General features: G+C 40.9%; 1 protein-coding gene across 1 annotated transcript in view; it reads right to left on the bottom strand.

Annotated features, from left to right (window-relative positions):
- TNNC2 (troponin C2, fast skeletal type) overlaps positions 1 to 22062 on the bottom strand; it is a 49156-nt gene extending 27094 nt beyond the window's left edge. The window contains exon 1 of the mRNA XM_073606286.1: positions 21904 to 22062. Within this exon, the coding sequence (XP_073462387.1) occupies positions 21904 to 21906 (3 nt within the window). The 5' untranslated portion in view covers positions 21907 to 22062. The remainder of the gene's footprint in view (positions 1 to 21903) is intronic.
- Between the last annotated feature and the right edge of the window lie 356 nt (positions 22063 to 22418).

Below are 22418 nucleotides of genomic sequence, written 5' to 3'. Positions count from 1 at the left end.
GGGCAGACACAGAGGAGTAGGGGTGAGAGGAAGAGGAGCAGATCGAGCTCTCTCTCCTCTCACGTGTGTGTGTGTGTGGGGGGGGGGGGGCAATTGTTAGTGCTGGCTTTGGGTAGTGTGAAAGAGAGTGTAACAGGGAAGCCATAGTCCAGTCTGAATAATGTGTCCGGGTTTCAGGCAGTTTGAAACCTGGACACATGATTCCAAACCCGAACTGTTCAGGTGAATCCCAGACAGGTGGCAACCCTACTTGAATACCTGCCCCATACCCCTCTTCCTTTGCTTCCCCCACTGCTCTGTATGGCTGCTGAGAGCGAGGAAGTGTTAGCCCAGTGTGAGCTCCAAGTCATAGGCCTGTGGATTGTCTTCCTACCACCATGCTGGACGAACAGGGAAGTGGCTTGCTGTGTGGATGCACTCGGTGGAGGGACACTTGGCTGCAGTTACCAGGAGTTGGCATACAGAGGTGGCTCCATGGGACCCTGCAAGGGGATGGAGCCACCCTAAAGCAGGAACATGGGGGAAAGTCCTTTTTTAAAGATGGAATGCAATGCAACGACAGGCTTTTGTCCTGCATATACAAAGCACAGGTTCACTTTAAGTGTGTGGCCAGATTTACTAAGACAATCTGATCCTGTTTATGTCCACAGCGGGGTGCTACTCTGCAAGTTTAGCTTAGATGGAGGGTGAGCAGAGCCAGTCCTAGTAATGGCTTATTGGTGTTAGGACAGCAGTGAGTGTGGCGCGTTAACTAAACCATATCATTGTATCTTCAGTGCTTAGCCAATAAAATATACCAAACAATATAAAACAACCTAAAACCAACAACAAAAACAATCAGAATATATAAGTAGAACAAAAAAACATAAAGGTCCACAAATCCCTCAGTGTTATAAATGTCCAAAAAGTCTCCAGTAATTCATTTCACAGTTCAGTTGTTAACCACAAATCCCAGTGCTCCCACCCAATCAAACAGTGGATTTGTAGTTCACAACTGAAGATACTACAAGTGAAATGTATTACAAGACACTAAAAACGCTAAAGCCTCGTACCCACGAATCGTAACATCGGATTGTTGGCCAAAAAAACTGTGGAATTTTGTCCAAAGGGCGTTGGTCCAAACTTGTCTTGAATACACACGGCCACACAATTGTTGGCCAACAATTACGAACGTAGTGACGTACTACGTTGTTTATCAGCTCTTTGGCTCCACCCTTTGGGCTGCTTCTGCTAATTTTGTGTTAGTAGAAGTTGGTGAGTGTTGATTGGCATTTCGCACTTTTCATTTTGCATTTTTCAGTTTGTTTCTGAGCAGACATGTTGTGGAATCGGAGGGGATAACGTGTTATTTATTATTGGCCTTGGAGTTATTGCTTTGACATTATTTTTCCGGTTGAATAATGATTTGATTTGATATATTTTCTATATTTTTGGATGCATAGAATGCACTTTTTGGTTAAGTTCTATTGGCAGATAACATGTTTAATTCTATTTGTTTTCTTTTTTTAATGCACAATAAAATAATTGTGGAGAATAATACATGGCTATGTGTTTTACTTCAAATGACAGTTTGGGAGTAGGCAGTTACATTTAAAAAAATACAATGTAAAAATAACAAGGGACACCAACATATTTGTATCTTTGATCTTAAAAACTACGGGATAATGGTGTTGTGGTAACTTGCCCAAATAAAAAAAAAAGCTTAATAATATTATTCTTGGTATCACTAGGAAAAAAAAAGCCTTTGAAAATCAGTTTGCAACAACTTCATCAGTATCACCAGCAAAGCAGCTTCATTATTATCCCATTAAAGAAGAAGAGAATTGTGCGCTGCATTTGGAGATTTCATAATTTGCCACGTCACGAATGTTAATTTTCCATTACAAACGCTAGTTTACAAGACCGACTGCTTCTGTTTCTGAGCATGCATATTTGTACTTTGGACTTTTGTCCGACGGACTTGTGTACACACGATCTGAAAATCCGACAACACACATTTGTTCTTGGAAAATTTGAAAACCTGCCATCCAACATTTGTCCACGGAAAGTTGGCCAACAATTTCCAGATGGAGCATACACACGGTCGGATTTTCCGCCAACAGTCTGTGTATGATCGTGTGTATGAGGCAGAAGTGCACAGTTTCAGAAAAATCGACTTGAGTTAGGCCTTTGAGATGTTCATAAGAAGATTGTTGGCCAGTCTGTCCAATTTCATCCAGATGTGCCAGTGATCATCATGGCGATGGACAATCTTCAAACCAATAGAAATTCACAGTTGGCTGGTTTCCACCAATGATTATTCTTTGTTCCATGAGATACTGTAAGCTTGTTGGAATTCTTTCTGTGCTCTCCCTCTCCCCGCCCCATAAACATGCAACATTGGGTCATCTGAGAAAAGAACATTTTTTAAAAAATCTGCAAGCATTGGTAATGTTTGCATGCTGAAATATCACACATAATCATCTAGACATTATACAGTTCAAATTCAAATTGGTTGCTTAATTTTGCTAGGATCGGACTTGGTAAATTTAGCCTTTCAGCTGTTGTGAAACTATAATGCCTCAGATTGTGCCAGTATTCATCAGTTCAAAATATAGTCTGGCATTACTTTTACTGACCTGTAACCAATCATTCTATATAATAATAATAATAATAATAATAATTATTATTATTACACCAACAACTATAAATTATCTAGGCTGCAGTAAACCTTATAACCACAAGGTGGCAATACATGCCCAATACATTCTGTAATTACTGGTAAATACCATATATCCCCACTAGAGGCATAGAGGTATTTGTCTGCATTGATAGGAGAAAACATTGAACAGTGAGGCCTCATGCACACTGAAGCTGATAAACTGAAGTTTTTGGGAGTTTGGCCATTTTTTAAACAGCCCTTAAACTCCCCTCTATGCTATCCTATGTGTTCATGCACACATGGATGTTTTTTGAAGTTTATCAGCAAGGGAGTTCATGGGCTGTTGTCTAATGTCCTAAAATCGCATTCAAGAGCAGTTCTTCTGACCACAAAAACTGCTGAACGCGGAAAAACACGCATAAACCCTCATAAACGCGCTTTTATCAGCGTTCAGCGTTTTTTACATTGCAGAGCTGAATGTAAGCTGGATGTAATATAAAAAAATGCCCAAAAACGCTGACGCTAAAAAACACGCATAAACGATGTTAAAAGTGTTTTTTTCTCAACCAAAGTGGAGTTATGCTTTAACTAGCCCACAATAAATTCATTGGACTGTATAGTGGTTTTATGCATATTTCCTTTATTTATGTATTCTTGCCAGGAGAACAAAAAATACATTTCTAAATAATATTTTTAGCAAGGTATATCTCAATTATTGCCTTTTTTAATTGAGAGTGGACAGCATACCTTTTCCAGCACTTCAACAGCAGGCTCGTGGCTCTTCTCCATCTCCCCTTCCTAATGCCCAGTCACAGAACACTTTGTATTCTGTGAACCAAGTCTCCAATTATTATTTCCTATGATTGTCAGTGCCATCTAGTGGCCATAATGTGGTATTTCCCTGAAACACCTTAATCAGGAAAATATCGAATTATGTTCACTAGATGAAGCTGACGATCATAAGAAATAATCATATTAGACAAAATACGGTAGTAACTCGTATGCATGTGACATTCGTTCAGTTACATTTTATTAGAGAGATCCGAAAGTCTTCTGTTAAGACTCAACTATTTGGAGCCCGGCAGATTTTTTCAAAAAAGTTTTTGTTTCCATTGTTCTTCTTCAAGCAACAACTTAAGGATCAAACAGTTGCTCAAAGGGAATATGGTGACCACGTCCCTAATAATTCGACACACTAAGGACAATGCAACCTCTAAATGGGATTTGAAAAGGTATAAACCATGAGTATATAAAAAATACAAAAAGTTTATTAACCGCTTGCCGATCGCCGCACACACATATACGTTGGCAGAATGGCACAGGCAGGCAAATGGGCGTACAGGTACATCCCTTTAAATTTGCTGCCTTTAGGGCGCCCTCCGCATGCCGCGGGAGCGTGCCAGCGGGTCCCGGGAACTCGATGTTCTCTGGCCGCCCACGATTGCAGTGTGGAGAGGTAGAACGGGGAGATGCCCATGTAAACAAGGCCTTTCCCCATTCTGCCTTGTGTCATGACAGATCTACTGCTCCCTGTCATCGGGAGCAGTGATCACTGTCATGTCCTAGGTAGCCCATCCCCCCCCCCCCACAGTTAGAATGACTCCCTAGGACACACTTAACCCCTTGATCGCCCCCTAGTGTTTAACCCCTTCCCTGCCAGTGTAATTTACACAGTAATCAATGCATTTTTATAGCACTGATCGCTGTATACATGACAATGGTCCCAAAATAATGTCAAAAGTGTCCGACGTGTCCGCCATAATGTCGCAGTCATGATAAAAATCGCACATCGCCGCCATTACTAATAAAAAAAAAATTATAATAAAAATGCCATAAAACTATCCCCTATTTTGTAGGCGCTATAACTTTTGTGCAAACCAATCAATATACGCTTATTGCGATTTCTTTTACCAAAAATATGTAGTAGAATACATATCGGCCTAAACTGTGGAAAAGATTTGTTTTTTTATATATTTTTGGGGGATATTTATTATAGCAAAAAGTTAAAAATATTGCTTTTTTTTCAAAATTGTCGCTCTTTCTTTGTTTATAGTGCAAAAAATAAAAGCCGCAGAGATGATCAAATACCACCAAAAGCTCTATTTGTGGGGAAAAAAAGGACGTCAATTTTGTTTGGGTGCAACGTTGTATGACCGCGCAATTGTCAGTTAAAGCGGCACAGTGCCGAATCGCAAAAAGTGCTCTGGTCAGGAAGGGGATAAAATCTTCTGGGGCTGAAGTGGTTAATATGCATTAAAATCAACAAACATTGTATAAAAAGAACTGAATGTGGTTCTGACAGGATGCTAGATAGTATCTACACAGAGATAACCAAATACTTCTATCCTCCAGACCTCATCCGTGGACAGAAGTAATTGGTTATCTCTGTGTATCTATCTACTATCTAGCATCCTGTCAGAACCACATTCAGTTCTTTTTATAGAATGTTTGTTGATTTTAATGCATATTAATAAACTTTTTGTATTTTGTATATACTCATCACATCTGTGTGCAGTGGTGTATTATAGTGCTCGACCGACATGCAAAATGAATGGCAATACACAGGCCTAGGTTTATACTACTGTGTATGTTAAAAGGTGTTAAATGTTTTCACGTGCTGATATCAGTTATTAACTCACAACGGTTATACTGGTGGCGAGGGCAATATCCATCCCTATTGCTAATATAACTTGAAGCTTATGGGTTACGCCACACACAATCAGTAACAAGGCTGCCTTTGATTAAGCAAGCGTGAGCAATGCTTCATCATGATGGAATGCTGCTCTCTGCTACCATGTAGCTTCTAGGATCTTACAGTATTATTATACAGGGTTTATATACTGTATTTAGTATACTGTCATTGTTTTACTTTCAGAGGTCTGTTGGCAATCAATACCGATCCCTACTGTGATTAACAACACTGGCATCTGCCATTCAGCTATGGTCATCCTTTCCTCGGTCCCCCCATTGACACGAATGCACAAGTTTGACCACATTAAATGTTAGCAGTTGTATAGCTGAAGTTCCCTAAGGTTCGGTTCATACAGCCACGACTTGGGATCCGACTTGTGTGACCCCAAGTCACGTGACATGTGAAATCCTATGTTAGTCAATGAGAGATGTCTTAATTATCCCTACTGAAGCCGCTCCGACTTTGGAAAAGGTTCCTGTACTGAAGCGACTTCTATCCGACTTGTGCTCATAGACTTTAATGGAGGTTGTCTCCAAGTTGGATCCTCATCTATATTGATGTGATTTGGATCTCATATTCTAGGAAGATTACCCAGGCATTCCATGAAAGTTGCTTTGAAGTTGCTTCAAAGTTGTATTAAGAAGTCATCTGGTAGGACCTTGGGGTCCTAGTAGATGATAGGCTCAGCAATGGCATGCAATGCCAAGCTGCTGCTAACAAAGCAAACAGAATATTGGCATGCATTAAAAAGGGGATCAATTCCAGAGATAAAATGATAATTCTCCCACTCTACAAGACTCTGGTCCGGCCGCACCTGGAGTATGCTGTCCAGTTCTGGGCACCAGTCCTCAGGAAGGATGTACTGGAAATGGAGGGAGTATAAAGAAGGGCAACAAAGCTAATAAAGGGTCTGGAGGATATTAGTTATGAGGAAAGGTTGCGAGCACTGAACTTATTCTCTCTGGAGAAGAGACGCTTGAGAGGGGATATGATTTCAATATACAAATACCATACTGGTGACCCCACAATAGGGATAAAACTTTTGTGCGGAAGGGAGTTTAACAAGACTCGTGGCCACTCATTAAAATTAGTAGAAAAGAGGTTTAACCTTAAACTATGTAGAGGGTTCTTTACTGTAAGAGCGGCAAGGACGTGGAATTCCCTTCCCCAGGCGGTGGTCTCAGCAGGGGGCATCGACAGTTTCCAGAAACTATTAGATAAGCACCTAAACGACCACAACATACAGGGATATACAATGTAATACTGACATATAATCACATACATAGGTTAGACTTGATGGACTTGTGTCTTTTTTCGACCTCACCTACTATGTAACTATGTAAAGTCGCACCGTAAGTCGCGTAACTTTCAGGTCACAGCAGTGTGAACCGAGCCTAAAGGTGGCCACTCGGACATATCAACATGATCATTCAGTCAATCGATTGGTGTGATTAAAATTATTGCATTGAATAATAATTTTAGGACCTTCCATTCAAATGATTTAATATGCTTTCAGTCAATTTTGACTTTGGCAAGTCCACTGGCTGTGGTGGAATTTTATTGATGGTTTATGATCATTACAAATATCTTTGCTTGCCAGACAAGACATTTCTGATAGATATGTGTTGCATTGTTCAATAAATCGATTTCTTGCGATCAATCACAGATCGATACGTGTATGGCCACCTTAAAGAGGAACTTCATCCCTTGGGGCTAATATTGTCCTTAACCCTATGTTACCCGCTTTGCTGGGTTGAGCTAATATAGCCCACTTATTTTTCTAACAGATCAATTCCTGTATCATCAGCTCCATCCAGTGGCCAAAATGCAATATATTTTTCCATTGACGTATTTTAGAAAACGATATTGCATTTTGGCCACTAGATGGAGGTGATGATACAGGGTAATCTATTAGAAAACATTTTCAATTCTTACAGTCGTGCCAGGAATGTTACAGTATTATAAATAGACCTCTTTAAAGCCTAAGAGCCCATTCACACAGGGGCAACTTTGGATCCGACTTCAAGTGGCCCCAAGTCGCCCCTAGTCGCCTCAAGTCGCACTACACGAAAAAATCAATGTAAGTGAATGGATCTGTCTTAATGCACACTACTGCAGTCGCTCCGACTTCAGAAAAGGTTCCTGTACTACTTCAATCCGACTTTAAGGCAACTTGTACCCATTGATTTCAATGGAAGTTGCCTCCAAGTCTGATCACTGTTCATACTGAGGCAACTTTACAGGAAGCAGAAAAGAAACAGAAAGTAATTTCCTCCACTAAACAGCCAGCCCCCTCCTTCTCACACACAGCTGATAAGCTCTGATTGGCCACTTGTAAAGTTCCCTGTCCTGGAGGCGACTTCAAGTTGTGTTGTAAGTTGCCCCAAGTCGTGCTGTGATTCATACTCAAGTCGTGTCCAAGTTGCCTCCCAAAGTCGTGCTGGAAGTCGTGTTGCCCCTGTGTGAATGGGCTCTAACTCTACGTTTAATATCCTAGCTGGTGCTCCATTTTTTTAGGGGGGCGGGGGGTGTGCCAGCCACGCTCGCAAGCCCGCTCGCCAGCCCCGCTTGCTAGCATGCCAGGCCCCGCGCTTACCCCATACAGGTCCCGGTCGGCTTTAACGGCTTCTCCTCCCGGCCAATCCGGTCGCTTCTCCTCCTGATTGGCCAAGAGGAGAAACAGGAAGAAAATAGTGAATGTTGATTTGTTATTGTCACAAGTGGGTGGGCTCAGGGTGCAGTGCCTCCGGCTCTAATCATGTGCTTCACAAAAAAAAAAAACCCTGTAGAACTATATGTGTCCGCATAGAGATTAGGGTCTTGCCGCATAGAGATCAGGGGGGCGAGGCCCCTTATGGACGGGCCACCGCTGATTTTAAATAGTTTCTTTGTGCAAAACTGGCCCAAATAAACTATTTACTGCAATAACAGGTGTACTTGTTGGCCATGCTGTATAAACTGTATGCAGTGTCAGCTTCATACAATATACAATGCTGTGTTTCAGCAGTAGGACAGGTACTTCCTATCCCACTCCCAGAACAAAATATAGTTGGGTTAAGCACTACAGCCGAAAAGGCTGCCAAACCTTGTCGTTTTCCATTCACAGAACTCTGTGAATGAATGATGCAGCTAGGCGAGTGGAGCCCTGCACGGCCACGTTCTTTGCAGATTGTGACAGAGTGCAGGGGGAGAAGATCCCTCCACTGCCTGTCACAAAGGATTTGTAACATGTTACACCCTGAATATGGGTGTAACATGTAATATGTTACAAAAGGTGAACTTATCCTTTAATACAATGCGCCCAGCAAGTGCAACTGTTAGTACAGTAAATAGTGTGTTAGGGCAAGCTTGGCCTCAACAAACGATGTAAAGGGACATTAAATGTAGCGTTATGCTTTAAGTCCTCCAATCTGCCTGTGCACACAGGTGTGCTGGTTCACACCAGATGCAGTCCAGTGCATTTTTAATCTGCATCCAAAATGCATGCATAGTCTTTTCCATGTACTCCAAAGGCTCTATCTCACACCTGTCAGTTCCAGTGCAGTCAAAAAAAATAGAACCTGCTGCATTTGTTCTGTATGGAACGCAAGAAAATGCATATAAACGCACCGTAATGCATGTAAACACACCAAAAATGCACCGAAATGCATCTTGTGCTACGATATTTCAAGTGTCAACATGAAAAAAAGAGAAAAAAATGCACCGGAATGTGTTGAAATTGCATCAAAATGTGTGTAAATGCATTTGCAAAAATGCATCCAGAAAACAGAATGCAGCCCTGAGGCCAGGTTTTATTTTACCATCTCTGACAATTTAGTTATATGCTACATATATATTTTTGTTGTTTCCCTCGCCTTGGTATCTTGTAATGGAGTTTTTTCAACATGGCTGAAAATTCACTTTATTAAAAAATTGCAGAGCTATTCATCCTCTGAAACAGTATGTACATACAGTAGTGAGGCTGTGGACCATTGGGTGGATCATTTATAAGCCATGTCGCACAATCAATAGAGTAATTATTGTGTTGTTGATTGATACTTTTTGCCAATTTACTGTGTTGTTTGTTTCTTTGTATTCATTGTTATTAAAGCCATTACCGCACACTGGTACTTTTTCCCCTGAAGAAGCCATTGTTTGGCGAAACATGTAGGGATCGTTACCAGTCATTGCTGTTACTTGGATACCTTGGCCAGTATTAATTATTTGCATACTCTGTATTTTATGCACTTATGATCTGTTATGTTTTGATGATTTTATGTAATAATAAAGTAATTTTATAATATTATAAAATCTTTTGTTTTTATATGCTGGGCACCGCTATAATCCTCAGTTCCTACCCTATATCTATACTCTTCTATTGAGGTCACTTAACACACACCCAATTACAATCTAGTATGTACATTTGTTCTGTGTGAATTTGTCCAAAAATCAGCTTCTAGGCCAAGTATTATTGTGAATCAGGAAAATACCGCAATATGGTGGTATGGAGCTGAGAAGAAAATAAACACTTCTTTACTATAATCGTCAGCACCATCTAGTGGCCATGATATGATATTTTCCCGATTCACTCTATTCTGTATGAATTAGGAACTTTCACTCTGGAAAGAAAATAGTCTAACAGCATTTAATTGCCCCTATTCGCATTGAACAAATGTACATGCAGCTTCACAGGATGAATGCCCCTTTTACCTAAATTACACCCCTTTTTTTGTAAGGATTTTCTGCATATCAATATATTAACTGAGTCTGCCTCAGATCATATAAACGTAATCCTGTTTATGGCTAAATATGGAAAAACAATGCTTACTACCATGTCAAAAACGGCAGCTCATTTATTTCTCTCATTACAGATTTTGTTTAATCACAGAGCGAAATAAAAATGATAAGTGATTCCGTCATTGCCTCTGTCAGCACTTATGCTGGCCTTTCGCCTCTAGAATTTTATTTGAGCAAGAAAGAATAAAACATTTCTCTTCTGACCATTTGATGTAGGATATTTATCCATTACATTGTATAAATCATCTGCCCTTGTATAGACGTCTTAATGTTAACAATGGTGACCTCGAGATAAGTGGTCTCAAAGAGCTCTCAGCATGAGTCGGCCATCTAGGCGGTGAGCGGCGGCTCTATTGACAGTGCATAGGTTAATAGACTTAAGATGAGCCTCTGCCTGCTTCTTCATGGTTATAAATAGGAGAAACAGCAGACACCTGTTCTTCTCCAGCCTTGTGCAGAAAGCAGCTGTCCCTCACTAGGAATAGAAGTGACAGACATGAGACACAGCTTCCCCTTCACCCCAAACTCCAGTTCCCCTCCTCTCCTGCACAAACATATCAGGATCAAAGGGCTGAGCTGATCCCACTATTTCACACAGGGGCGATCGTATTGCTGCTAGAATGCGCATGGACGCAGGGACAATAAATGGAGGAACATTAGCTCACATTCTCTCTCTGCACCAGTAAAAGATTGCTGTGGTCCATAATGGTTCCCAGTGTAGGCATTTGTGGCAGCATGAGTTTGTGATCAAGAAATACAGAAATGATAAAGGTGTTGTTTGTGGGTTGCTGTCCCTGGTTGTGCCAAACTGTATAGCGGTCTTGATGTGGTCTGTGGCACTGGTTGCCTTATTAATCTCATGTCCTTGTATTTTTGTCCCTCGGTGGTCCTCGTGTGTGTGGTCCTTGTTTCTATTTTGTATTTGGTTTCCCCTTATTGGCCTTTGTTTGAAAATACGACATCTGGTTTGGGCTATAACAGGCATGTGAAATGTAAATAGAAATTGAATGCCCACATTATATCCACAGGGGACCACACCTACTTCATTCCAAAAAAAGATTCTAGCATTCCAGTACTTAACATTTTAGTAACAACTGTAACATATACATTTTTCCCCAAAGAATGAGAATCTTAAACTGTATGTGAAGCCCAAAACAATTTTCTTCGTTTTGGATAGTTTGGGAAAGGATTAGCCCCCCCCTCCCTGTACACTTGCTTACTGATATCTGGGGGTTCACTAGAGAGATTTTCCCTTGCCTCGTCTCCTGCTGACTATGTTTTAGCAGACAAGAAGTGAAGGAAAATCTGCAACAGGGACACGGGAAAAAATGTATGTCTTTTAGGGGTCCTAGCCTTCCCCTAAAGAAAAATGGAAAATTGTATCAAATAATTACCGTCATTTTCCTTTCCTGCAACCAATCCATGGCAGCATACATGTGGTAGTATGCTGCCATGTTAGCACCAGGAAAACAGAAGACTGTATAAAAAAACTTACCGTAATTTTCCTTTCTTGGCACCAATCCACGGAAGCATACATGTGGTGGTATGCTGCCATGTTGGCTCTAGGCAAACGGAAAATTGTATCAAATACTTACTGTAATTTTTCTTTCCCTGCATCAATCCACAGAAGCATACATGTGGTAGTATCCTGCCATGTTGGCGCCAGGCAAATGGAAAATTGTATCAAATACTTACCATAATTTTCTTTTCCTGGCACCAATCCATGGTAGCATACATGTGGTAGCATGCTGCCATGTTGGTACCAGGCAAACTGAAAATTATATCAAATATTTACAATAATTTTCCTTTCCTGGCACCAATCCATGGCAGCATACATGTGGTAGTATGCTGCCATGTTGGCGCCAGGAAAATGGAAAATTGTATTAAATACTTACTGTAATTTTCCTTTCCGGGCACCAATAGATTGGCAGCATACATGTGGTAGTATGCTGCCATGTTAGCACCAGGAAAACGGAAAACTGTATAAAAAAACTTACCGTAATTTTCCTTTCCTGACACCAATCCATGGCAGCATACTACCACATGTATGCTGCCACGTTGGCCCCAGGAAAGCATTTTTTGAATCAGTGTTGGTGAGTTTTCCTCTTTTACAATAAAATGTTATCAGCAGGACAGGAAGGGAAATCTCTTTAAAGCTGGCCAAAGATGGCTCAATTTTCTCTCAATCGACCTGAAAGCTGAACAAGTAAAAATGAATTGATTCCCCCATCCACTCCAAGAGCATGGATGAAGGAATCTCCACTGCTGAACAGCCACTGCCATCTGATTGGGTTGGGCTGATAACTTTCCACTCAGCTCATCGATTTTTAAATCGCTGTTGTTGAGTTGGGGGTTGCTTGAAGGGTCACCCATGGCTCAAATTTTGGCCAACTTAGCAGGAATTAGATGAAATCAAGCCATCTATGTCCAGTTTAACAAAGTCTCTGTAAAAACCTGACATAGGTTCTAATTCTTCCCCAAACTCTACAAAACAAGGAGTTTAGCTGGATGTACACTTTGAAGCCTCGTGTGTACAGACGCAATAAATGCTGCAGTAAAATCCATACAACATTAAGTTATAGGGATCTGAACGCAGTTCTGTTATAGCTAATGAGTCCATGCACATGGCAGCTTTTAATCCATATTCCAGAGCAGCCATCAGATCCCTTAAAAAATATCCAAATCCCACACTCAGAGGGTAGTTTTTTCCCATGTTTTATGATGCAAGTGGCATTTGTGCTATCATTTACATGCATATGGGACAAATGCACTCTATTGTAGCTTCCTGCATCCGAGTGCTGAAGGACACTAGCTGGCAGGAGCTAGGGGGCAGGTGGCTCAAGAAGCCTAGTGTCTTTTGTCACTGGGTGGCACCATTGGCCGTGACCACTGCTCAAGGCAGACATGTAAATAATAGCATGTAATCAGTGGGAACCACCTCTACCGGTCACAGGTTATTGCAGTTTACATAGTTACATAGTAGGTGAGGTTGAAAAAAGACACAAGTCCATCAAGTCCAACTTATGTGTGTGATTATATGTCAGTATTACCTTGTATATCCCTGTATGTTGTGGTCGTTCAGGTGCTTATCTAATAGCTTCTTGAAACTATCAATGCCCACCCGCTGAGACCACCGCCTGTGGAAGGGGATTCCACATCCTTGCCGCTCTTACAGTAAAGAACCCTCTACGTAGTTTAAGGTTAAACCTCTTTTCTTCTAACTTTAGTGAGTGGCCACGAGTCTTGTTAAACTCCCTTTTGCGAAAAAGTTTTATCCCTATTGTGGGGTCCCCAGTACGGTATTTGTACATTGAAATCATAACCCCTCTCAAGCGTCTCTTCTCCAGAGAGAATAAGTTCAGTGCTCGCAACCTTTCCTCATAACTAATATCCTCCAGACTCTTTATTAGCTTTGTTGCTCTTCTTTGTACTCGCTCCATTTCCAGTACATCCTTCCTGAGGACTGGTGCCCAGAACTGGACAGCATACTCTAGGTGCGGCCGGACCAGAGTCTTGTAGAACGAAAGAATTATTGTTTTATCTCTTGAGTTAATCCCCTTTTTAATGCATGTCAATATTCTGTTTGCTTTGTTAGCAGCAGCTTGGCATTGCATGCCATTGCTGACCCTATCATCTACTAGGACCCCCAGGTCCTTTTCCATCCTAGATTCCCCCAGAGGTTCTCCCCCCCAGTGTATAGATTGCATTCATATTTTTGCCACCCAAATGCATTATTTTACATTTTTCTACATTGAACCTCATGTTTGCCATGTTTGTACATGATGGCTCTGATATGAATCATTCATGTGGTGGCCGTGTATGTGCAGAGTGACAAGGCCCGGTCATTCTGCGCATGTGTGGCCGCTGATTATAGACTGCTGTGCATCCATCACTGTAAAGATGTAAACATTGGGATGTGCAAAAGAGCTAATGAATGAAAATAATGGCTGCTTATGCTTACCAAAACTGTATGAGCCAGATAAATAGACTGAAAAATGTAATTTTAATTAAATTTACATACAGTCATTTTCTCTAATTGGAGGTTATGACATTACCACCTTGCCACTCCACCATATTAGAGAAAAATGTAGAGCGTTCTATGAATGGCACCAGTGTTCAACAAGCGCCACCCCACCCCCCCTTTTCATATTCTCCTATTTGTCTGAAGTTTTGTATATTAATTTTGATTATTCCAATACTATTGACTATTTGGTTTTAAATATGACCCCGAGGAGGGGATATTGTATTACCATCAGACACTGACATGGAGATGTTTTTACATTCTTTCTAACTCTGATGAAGAGGGTGCTTTTGGACCCCTGAAACGCATTGGCTACTTGTTGGATTGTCCCCCCCGCCTTTTACTGGAATACATTTTTTTCTGGACCTCTTAGTACTGGTGTGGAGCTTCAGTTTCAATTTTTTTTGCAATGTGCACTTTTTGCATGTGGCAGGGCAGCCGCTTGACATGGGACCCGGAAGACAACAAGGATCACTGTAGAAGCAGCAGTGATTCTGTGCTTTCACAGGGATTGGCCAGGTATGGAACATTCATGCTTACATTTGTCCAAGCTAAACCAATGTAGCTATTCAAAAAAAAATACATAGAATTCAGGTTTAACCTATCAAATTATTTTCTAGTGAATAAAAAATGGAAACTTTTTTTATTTTTATCCTTTTGTTCTCTAGTCATCTGTGTTCAGGTTTTAGAAGTAAGTTGCAAGCCCAGTGTTCTTATGTCAAAATGGTTTACCATCAGTAATCCTGAGCCTAGGTCTGGTCATTACATCTCTGTAGGCTGGACTTTCTGAATTTGTTAAGTTTTTGCCTGGAGCATGATATTCACCAGGCACAGATCAGTTGTGCTTCTCAGTTTGTTGAGAGCTTATACATACAACAAATATGGAGCTGTCGGAACCATTGAATCCAGCACAGAAGAATGACATAAGGGACCCTGGCAAATTTACTTATTGAGCACTGGTTATAATTGGAATATTTACGTGTATGGAGTTCTTCAAGTTGTATACACTATATTACCAAAAGTATTGTGACGCCTGCCTTTACACGCACATGAATTTTAATGGCATTCCAGTCTTAGTCCGTAGGGTTCAATATTGAGTTGGCTCACCCTTTGCATCTATAACAGCTTCAACTCTTCTGGGAAGGCTGTCCACAAGGTTTAGGAGTGTGTCTATGGGAATGTTTGACCATTCTTCCAGAAGTACATTTGTGAGGTCAGGCACTGATGTTGGACGAGAAGGCCTGGCTCAAAGTCTGCGCTCTAACTCATCCCAAAGGTGTTCTATCAGGTTGAGGTCAGGACTCTGTGCAGGCCAGTCATGTTCCTCCACCCCAAACTCGCTTATCCATGTCTTTATAGACCTTGCTTTGTGCACTGGTGTGCAGTCATTTTGGAACAGGAAGGGGCCATCCCCAAACTGTTCCCACAAAGTTGGGAGCATGAAATTGTCCAAAATGTCTTGTTATGCTGATGCCTTAAGAGTTCCCTTCACTGGAGCTAAGGGGCCAAGCCCAACCCCTGAAAAACAACCCCACACCATAATCCCCCCTCCGCAAAATGATTTGGACCAGTGCACAAAGCAAGATGTATTCTTGTCCAATGGTGCAGTTTTGAGGTGCCGTATAACTGGATATAAGGGCAACACAAGCTGTTTTTAATCTCAAAGGCGAATAAAAACCTTTAAGCTGGCCATACACGTTTCATTTTTGGTGTCTCAATCAAACTTTTAATTTCATATTTTGTCACAATTGAAGAAAAAAACATGAAGGTTTCCATTAACTACAAGGAGATGGGATCAAAAATACCCAAATAGAACTCAAAGAAAAAAAATCTGCTCCCTTTTGAAGACATTGCCATGTTTTTTTCTTTTTGGTTTTGATTTGATGCAATCTTCCATTAAACTGTTAGAAGTTGTCAATGTAATTCCATGTTTTGACTTCAATATCTATTAAGTGATCAACCTTTAGTGTTATGGCATAAGATTATTGGCAGACTATTAGGAGATTAGTCTCATGAGATCAGTCTCATGGGGTGTAAACCAATGGGGGAAAATTACGAATGAGTGACTGTTAAATGATTCATCTCCAGCTCCCATTCGGTTGTTTAAAGCAGAGAGGGGATCAATCGGTCAGTACTAGTTTCTGCTAATCAACTTTTTGTGACTTGGAAGAGTGATTGCTCAATTATGCTGCTGAGTACATCGTGTGTAGCAGCTGGCATTAAAAATAATTTTATACATACAAAGAGACTGATCTCATGCTATTTCGGTAAGAATCAGCCTTGTAGTCAAGCCCAGTTGGCAGCTGAACAGCTCACAGACAAATGGATGAGAATTTCTTTTGTAAATAAGTGACAGCTAGGACACTTCCAACAGATGATCTAAATCTCCTAAAATAACAGCATTAAATAGCTATTATCTGAAGCTAAGAGCTATATCATCTCCTCTTAGAGCAGGGATATTTAATCCAACAACAAATTGATATGTTCTACAGAAGAAGAAACTTTTGGCACGGTGGATTTAGGCATTTGGTAGTTTTCTTGCGTTTAAACGCTGGTTGACAATAGTTGGAAGAGCCTGAAAGCTGCCATCTGGGTGACCACAATTAGGCTACATATAAGACTGCAATGTTGAAGGAAAACTATGGATGAAATATGAAGCCCACCACTTATGACCTCCTCTCCTGAAAATACTAGTTCCCTGGTTGTCCAGTAGCTTCAAGTAGTTACGGAGTCAACCATCAGGATGCAAATATGCAGATTAGGAGTTAAGATGGCATTCCAACTTCTTTGATGAACATCAGCAAATATCTGTAGGGCTTGAGTTTATTGGCCCTTTTCCATTGGATGAACAATCTTTTTTTCCTTGTCTACTTTTCCTTGATAAGATGATCATAAGATTGTAATTAATACATATGAGCAATTCCTGTAGATTAACACATTGTTCTAATATTGTATATAATTTGGCACCCTTTCATATGTATTTTGAATGTATGGTTCATTTTTTACGGAGAAAATGCTATCTTTTGTACAAACTTTTGTTAGTCCATGGGATCTACCAAAATTCTGGTAAGCACTGTCTGATGCTGGCTACACAAATTGGATCTTATTTCAGACATCATCTGTCAGATCCACAAAATGTATTATTATACAGGATTTATATAGCGCAGCGCCCTTATGCCGCGTACACATGACCGGTTTTGCCGACGGAATAAACTCCGAAGGTTTCTCAGACGGAACTCCGACGGAATTCCACTCAAGCGGTCTTGCATACACACAGTCACACCAAGTCCGACCATCCAGAACGAGGTGACGTACAACACGTACGATGGGACTAGAAAAAGGAAGTTCAATAGCCAGTAGCCAATAGCCTCCGTCTCGTACTTGCTTCAGAGCATGCGTCGTTTTTGGTCCGTTGGAACAGCATACAGACAAGCGATTTTCCCAATAGGAATTGGTTCAGTTGGACATATTTAGAACATGTTCCATTTCTAGGTCCGTCAGAATTTTCGAAACAAAAGTCAGATGAGGCATACACACGATCGGAATACACGATGAAAAGCTTCCGTTGGACTGTTTGTCGGACATTCCGCTCGTGTGTTCACGGCTTTACAAACTAAAGGGAGACAGTGCAGTTACAATACAATTAAGACAAGAGAGTTAGGAGGGCCCTGCTCATGAGAGCTTACAGTTTGTGGACAACAGCTCTGCAGGGTGAATGCCTACTTAAACAAACATTCCAATTATATCCAGTCGCACTATGCCGTTGTTGGTAAACTTTGTTGATCTAAAAGGTCAAACCTGTAACAAAATCCTTAGATGATCTGAAAAACCAAATTGGAAGCTAAGTCTGCATGTTTGTGACTGGCATTTTGTCTACAGGTAATGATCCAATATGTAAGGGGCCAATTTTAAGCCGTGACAAGACCTGTTGCGGGAGATGTGGTATGACAAGCAGAGATGTGAAGTGGTGAGAAGAGATTATATAAATAGTGAGAAAAGACTTGATGATGTGGTTAATGGGATCCCAAAAAATATCGAGTAGATCTGAAGTAGTGAGGAAAGATCTAAAGTGGCAAAGAGAGATCTCCCATGGTTAATGGCACCCCAGAACGTGGTGAGGATTGACCTAAAGTGGTGAGGAAAGATTAGAGATGAAAAGCTATGTTTTGAAGCGATGTTGAACGTTCTTTGGCTCTTTAGTCATCTTTGTGTCACTGTCTTGGCAGAAGTCACTGTGGAATGTGGCAGAGTGGGGAGGGCCTATAAAGTGCAGCTGTGCTACTTGGAAAGCGTGAACAAGTCTGAATGGAAGATGATACCTCCCAGAACCGTCACACGGAACCATCAGCTTCTCACAAAACATTCACATGTATCTCTCAGCATCTCATTGAACCTTCCCCCGTGCAGAAACCAATAATCCCTTAAAATTCACAACTGTGCAATACCAGCCTGCTTGTCATGATCCTTCACAAACACACCGCACCAGCTACCTAGAAAGCTTCATGATTTGTCACATCTGTGTATGATCTATCCGAGGAGATGCTACCTTAGAAGATATCTAAAGGCTGCTGTTGACTTCCCCTTCTGAAAATATTAGTTGCCAGACTGTCATGTTGATCTGACACCTGCAGTTTTTTACTTTCTTTGCTGCATGCTTGTTCTGCATCAGTGACTCAGAAAGCAAAGCCAGAAACCTCCAGACATTTAGAATTTTCAGGAGATCGGCAATGACAGCCTGCATATTACTCTCAATGTAGGCTCCCTTTAAAGGCTTGTTCACACCATGTGCATTGAGCTGTGTTTTTCTGCACATCACTGCACTGCACTACACATTTATAGTTCAGGTACACAGAAAACTATTTTTTTTAAATGTTCTCTGTGTACACAGTACATATGCGATGGTGTGCAGAAAAATGCAGCTCAACAGACATGGTATGAACAGGCCCGTGTTCCTATCCCTTATCTGTTCACTATTATTCAACATTCTGCAACAGGCTATTTCAATATTTAAGTGTATGTAAAGGTAATTTTTTTTAAGTTTTGGATTGAGTGTGGAACAGTTAGAACCTCTATCAGGTTGAGTCCCCTCTGAGGATATTCACACACTATTGTTCCTGGTGACCATTATCACCAAGCCAGAAAATGAAGGGAAAATTTAACTTTACAGTTGTCACCAGAGTAAAAAAGTGAGGATAAGTCATCCAATGGTGACAATGGCTTTGCAGATGTCTTTTTTTTAATTTCTTGTTGTGTTTCCAGGACAAGAAGGGAAATGAAATCTCCCCTGTGGGACACAGACAGCAAAAAATAAGCGGATTGGGGTTTTAACTCTTCTCTACTGTATCCAAAACCAAATCACGTTTAGGATATATACACAATTAAAATATTCAATTTTCTGGCTGATCAGATTAATGTAGCTGACTGATAGGTATTTCACCCTAAAAAAACAAACAAAAAAACAAAAAAAATATATAATGTTATATCCAAGCTAAACTGTTGTCATACTATTGCCATGTTGTGCCCAGGCTGACTCTCATAAACTACTTTTGCCACTGTTTTACTGGAATACCATATATATCACGTGTTTAACGATATGCTGAAACCTGCTCTTAAAGTATTTTTGTCCACATAGTTTCCATACAAGATGACAGTCATGTCAAACTTGTGTCACCCTATATTTTAAAACAGAGATTCAATATCCTCTTGCCCATTTTTTTTCTACCTCATTCCTCTCTCTCTTCATGCCCCCCTTCCTTCCCGAGTCCACCTGTTGCTAAAAAAGCATAGGCCCATGTTTCTTAATGACCTCATAAGCCTCATGATTGGGGCTGTAAACACACAGAAACACAGACAACTGTATCACCCTATCCCCTATACATCTGCTCTGTCACAGGCATGTCATGTTCTAGTATTACACTCACTATGTCAGTTATGCGGATCAGCCCCTCTACATTGCACGTTAAACAGCTTCATTTGTACCATGGGTTGGTCTTTCCATAGTTACAGCCGCACCCCAATAAGAAACTTTACACAGCTTACACGTCAGTCCTGCTGCTCTTGCTCATATTATGTACCCCACAAATTAGCCTACCGCACCGTATCACATCTGTATACAGATTATAAACATAGGAACTGAACTGAGCTTATTGGCTGAACATGGAGATTACGTGGCTTATTCTCAGTGACCAATTGCAACCAATCAGAAGACACTATGCTAAAGTCAAACTGGAACAAAATGGATTCTGCTTGGTTGCTACGGGTTACTGCAAGTTAGCACTAGAATAAAACTTTATTTTTTAAGGCCAAAAAACTGCATAATTTCAAGATGTCTTCCATATGCAAGTGACAATTGACCTAAAAGTGACCATAGTTGGTACACCTTGAGTACAATGTAAACTGTATTAATGAAAAGAAGTGTTTGCTAGGAGATGGGGTAATTATCCGAGAGTCTGATTATTTTATATAATAGTAACCCTCCATGTATGGCCAGTTAGTTTTGAGAGCTTTACACGTTAATCACCCAATAAAAGTCATAATTTGGATGCTGTATTTTCCTCTATCCATAGCTAACACAATTGAAATATTCAGTTGTGCGGCATCATTGTGATATACAAAAACAGCTCAGACTCTGGCTCCTTTAAAAACTCATATTTACTCTCGATAAATGGAGGAAACACATATCAACAACCTGTATAAGTTGGACGTGGTCAAAAATCGCATCCTTTATTGATGGCACCCAGTGTCGATGATATGATGCATTTAATGATTGTGGATGATATTTGCACACTTGATGTGTACCAGTTTCCTTCTTCTTCTGATTCTGTACCCCCAAAACTGTTACTGTCTATCTTTGTTAAAGTTAAAACAGATTGGGTAAAAACGATATTCACTTATACCCTTGTAAAATATACATGAGCCTACATTTATGCATTATTAAGGATACAGGTGACATATCATCATTGATACCATCCAACCCTATTGAGCAGATCCGTAATTGGGTAATAATAAGAGTGCATTTGGCAATAGTGGAGACACAGCCTGCACTTGTAATGTCCATGAGGCAAATAAGTCCCAGTATTTCAGAATACGTTTTTTTAGCCGCGGTGGGATTCTAAATTAAAAGACGCCAGGCAAAACAAATCACTATTTTAACCAGTGCCACGATCAATATCACAGCTCCTTTACGGAAACATAAACTCATTTGCATCAGAGACACAATTTGTAGAATTTAAAGGTTATACTACAGTAGATGGAAAAATCACCATTAAATAAACTCTCTCTGATCATTTCCACAGCCCAGGAACCATATAATGCCCCCCCCCCCTTAAAATTCAGTAAAACATGGTAGATGACAAAGCCATCCATCATTATTGGGGACAGGGCAAAACTTCCGGTGACAGCTCCTTTCAGTGATGACTAATGATGGAGCGCACGTATGTGTGACATTCATCTCTCATACTGTTAGGGAATGTGCTTAGTCGTATCTCTAAGCAGCATGATTTCTGAAACCCGGAGCAAAGAGACACATTGCTGTTGCACATAGCATTCAAGCAGACTCCAAGTTTGGCATTTCCAGTTCAGGGTGCAGAATGAAAGCTGAATTCTAATTGGTTGCTATGAGCAATGAACCATATTTTTCTTATGCTCCAGATTCTATAAAACATCCCTGTGTGTATAGGTGACACTTGTCCGGTCTGGAAACTAGAGTTGCCCGCTACTATTCCAGCACTGCTATGATACGAGGGAAAAATCCATTGGTCTCAGTTCACTTACCATTTTGGCGGGTCACCTCAATGCCTGGGTAGAGAAAGGACAGGCTGGAGGTATCTGCTAGCTCCTTGGTACAGACACTCAAAGATTTCTCTTTAAAGAGTTCCCTCCAATTTGTACTGTGCCCATTCACACACCTGCTCCCACTTCGGCCCTGATTGGATGCCACTAACTACTACACCCCCCCAGTCCCAATCGTATGCCAGCTAACCCCTGATTGGATAGACGGGCATTTTACCAAATTTAGCCTGTGACTTGGGAGGGGGGCCAACACAAAAATAAAAGACCAGGTAAAGAGGGAGGGGTCAGTGACAAGTATGAACACATGGCACTCTTCTCCCTGTATATAGTTAAAGGGAATTTCCAGCACTTGCCATCCCCCCCCCCCTCTCCAAGCAACCCCTCCCTGTGAAAGTGCTGGAGCCCCCGGATTTACGACAAGTTCTGGAAGGGCCAGAGAAGAATAAGTATCAGATGACTTCTTCAGCCCCTACCATCAGGGAACAGATTAGAAATAG

Source organism: Aquarana catesbeiana, linkage group LG12, assembly GCF_042186555.1.
Source record: "Aquarana catesbeiana isolate 2022-GZ linkage group LG12, ASM4218655v1, whole genome shotgun sequence".
NCBI lineage: Eukaryota > Metazoa > Chordata > Amphibia > Anura > Ranidae > Aquarana > Aquarana catesbeiana.
Note: the sequence above shows the minus strand (reverse complement) of the source record. Positions and strands in the feature narration are given on the sequence as shown.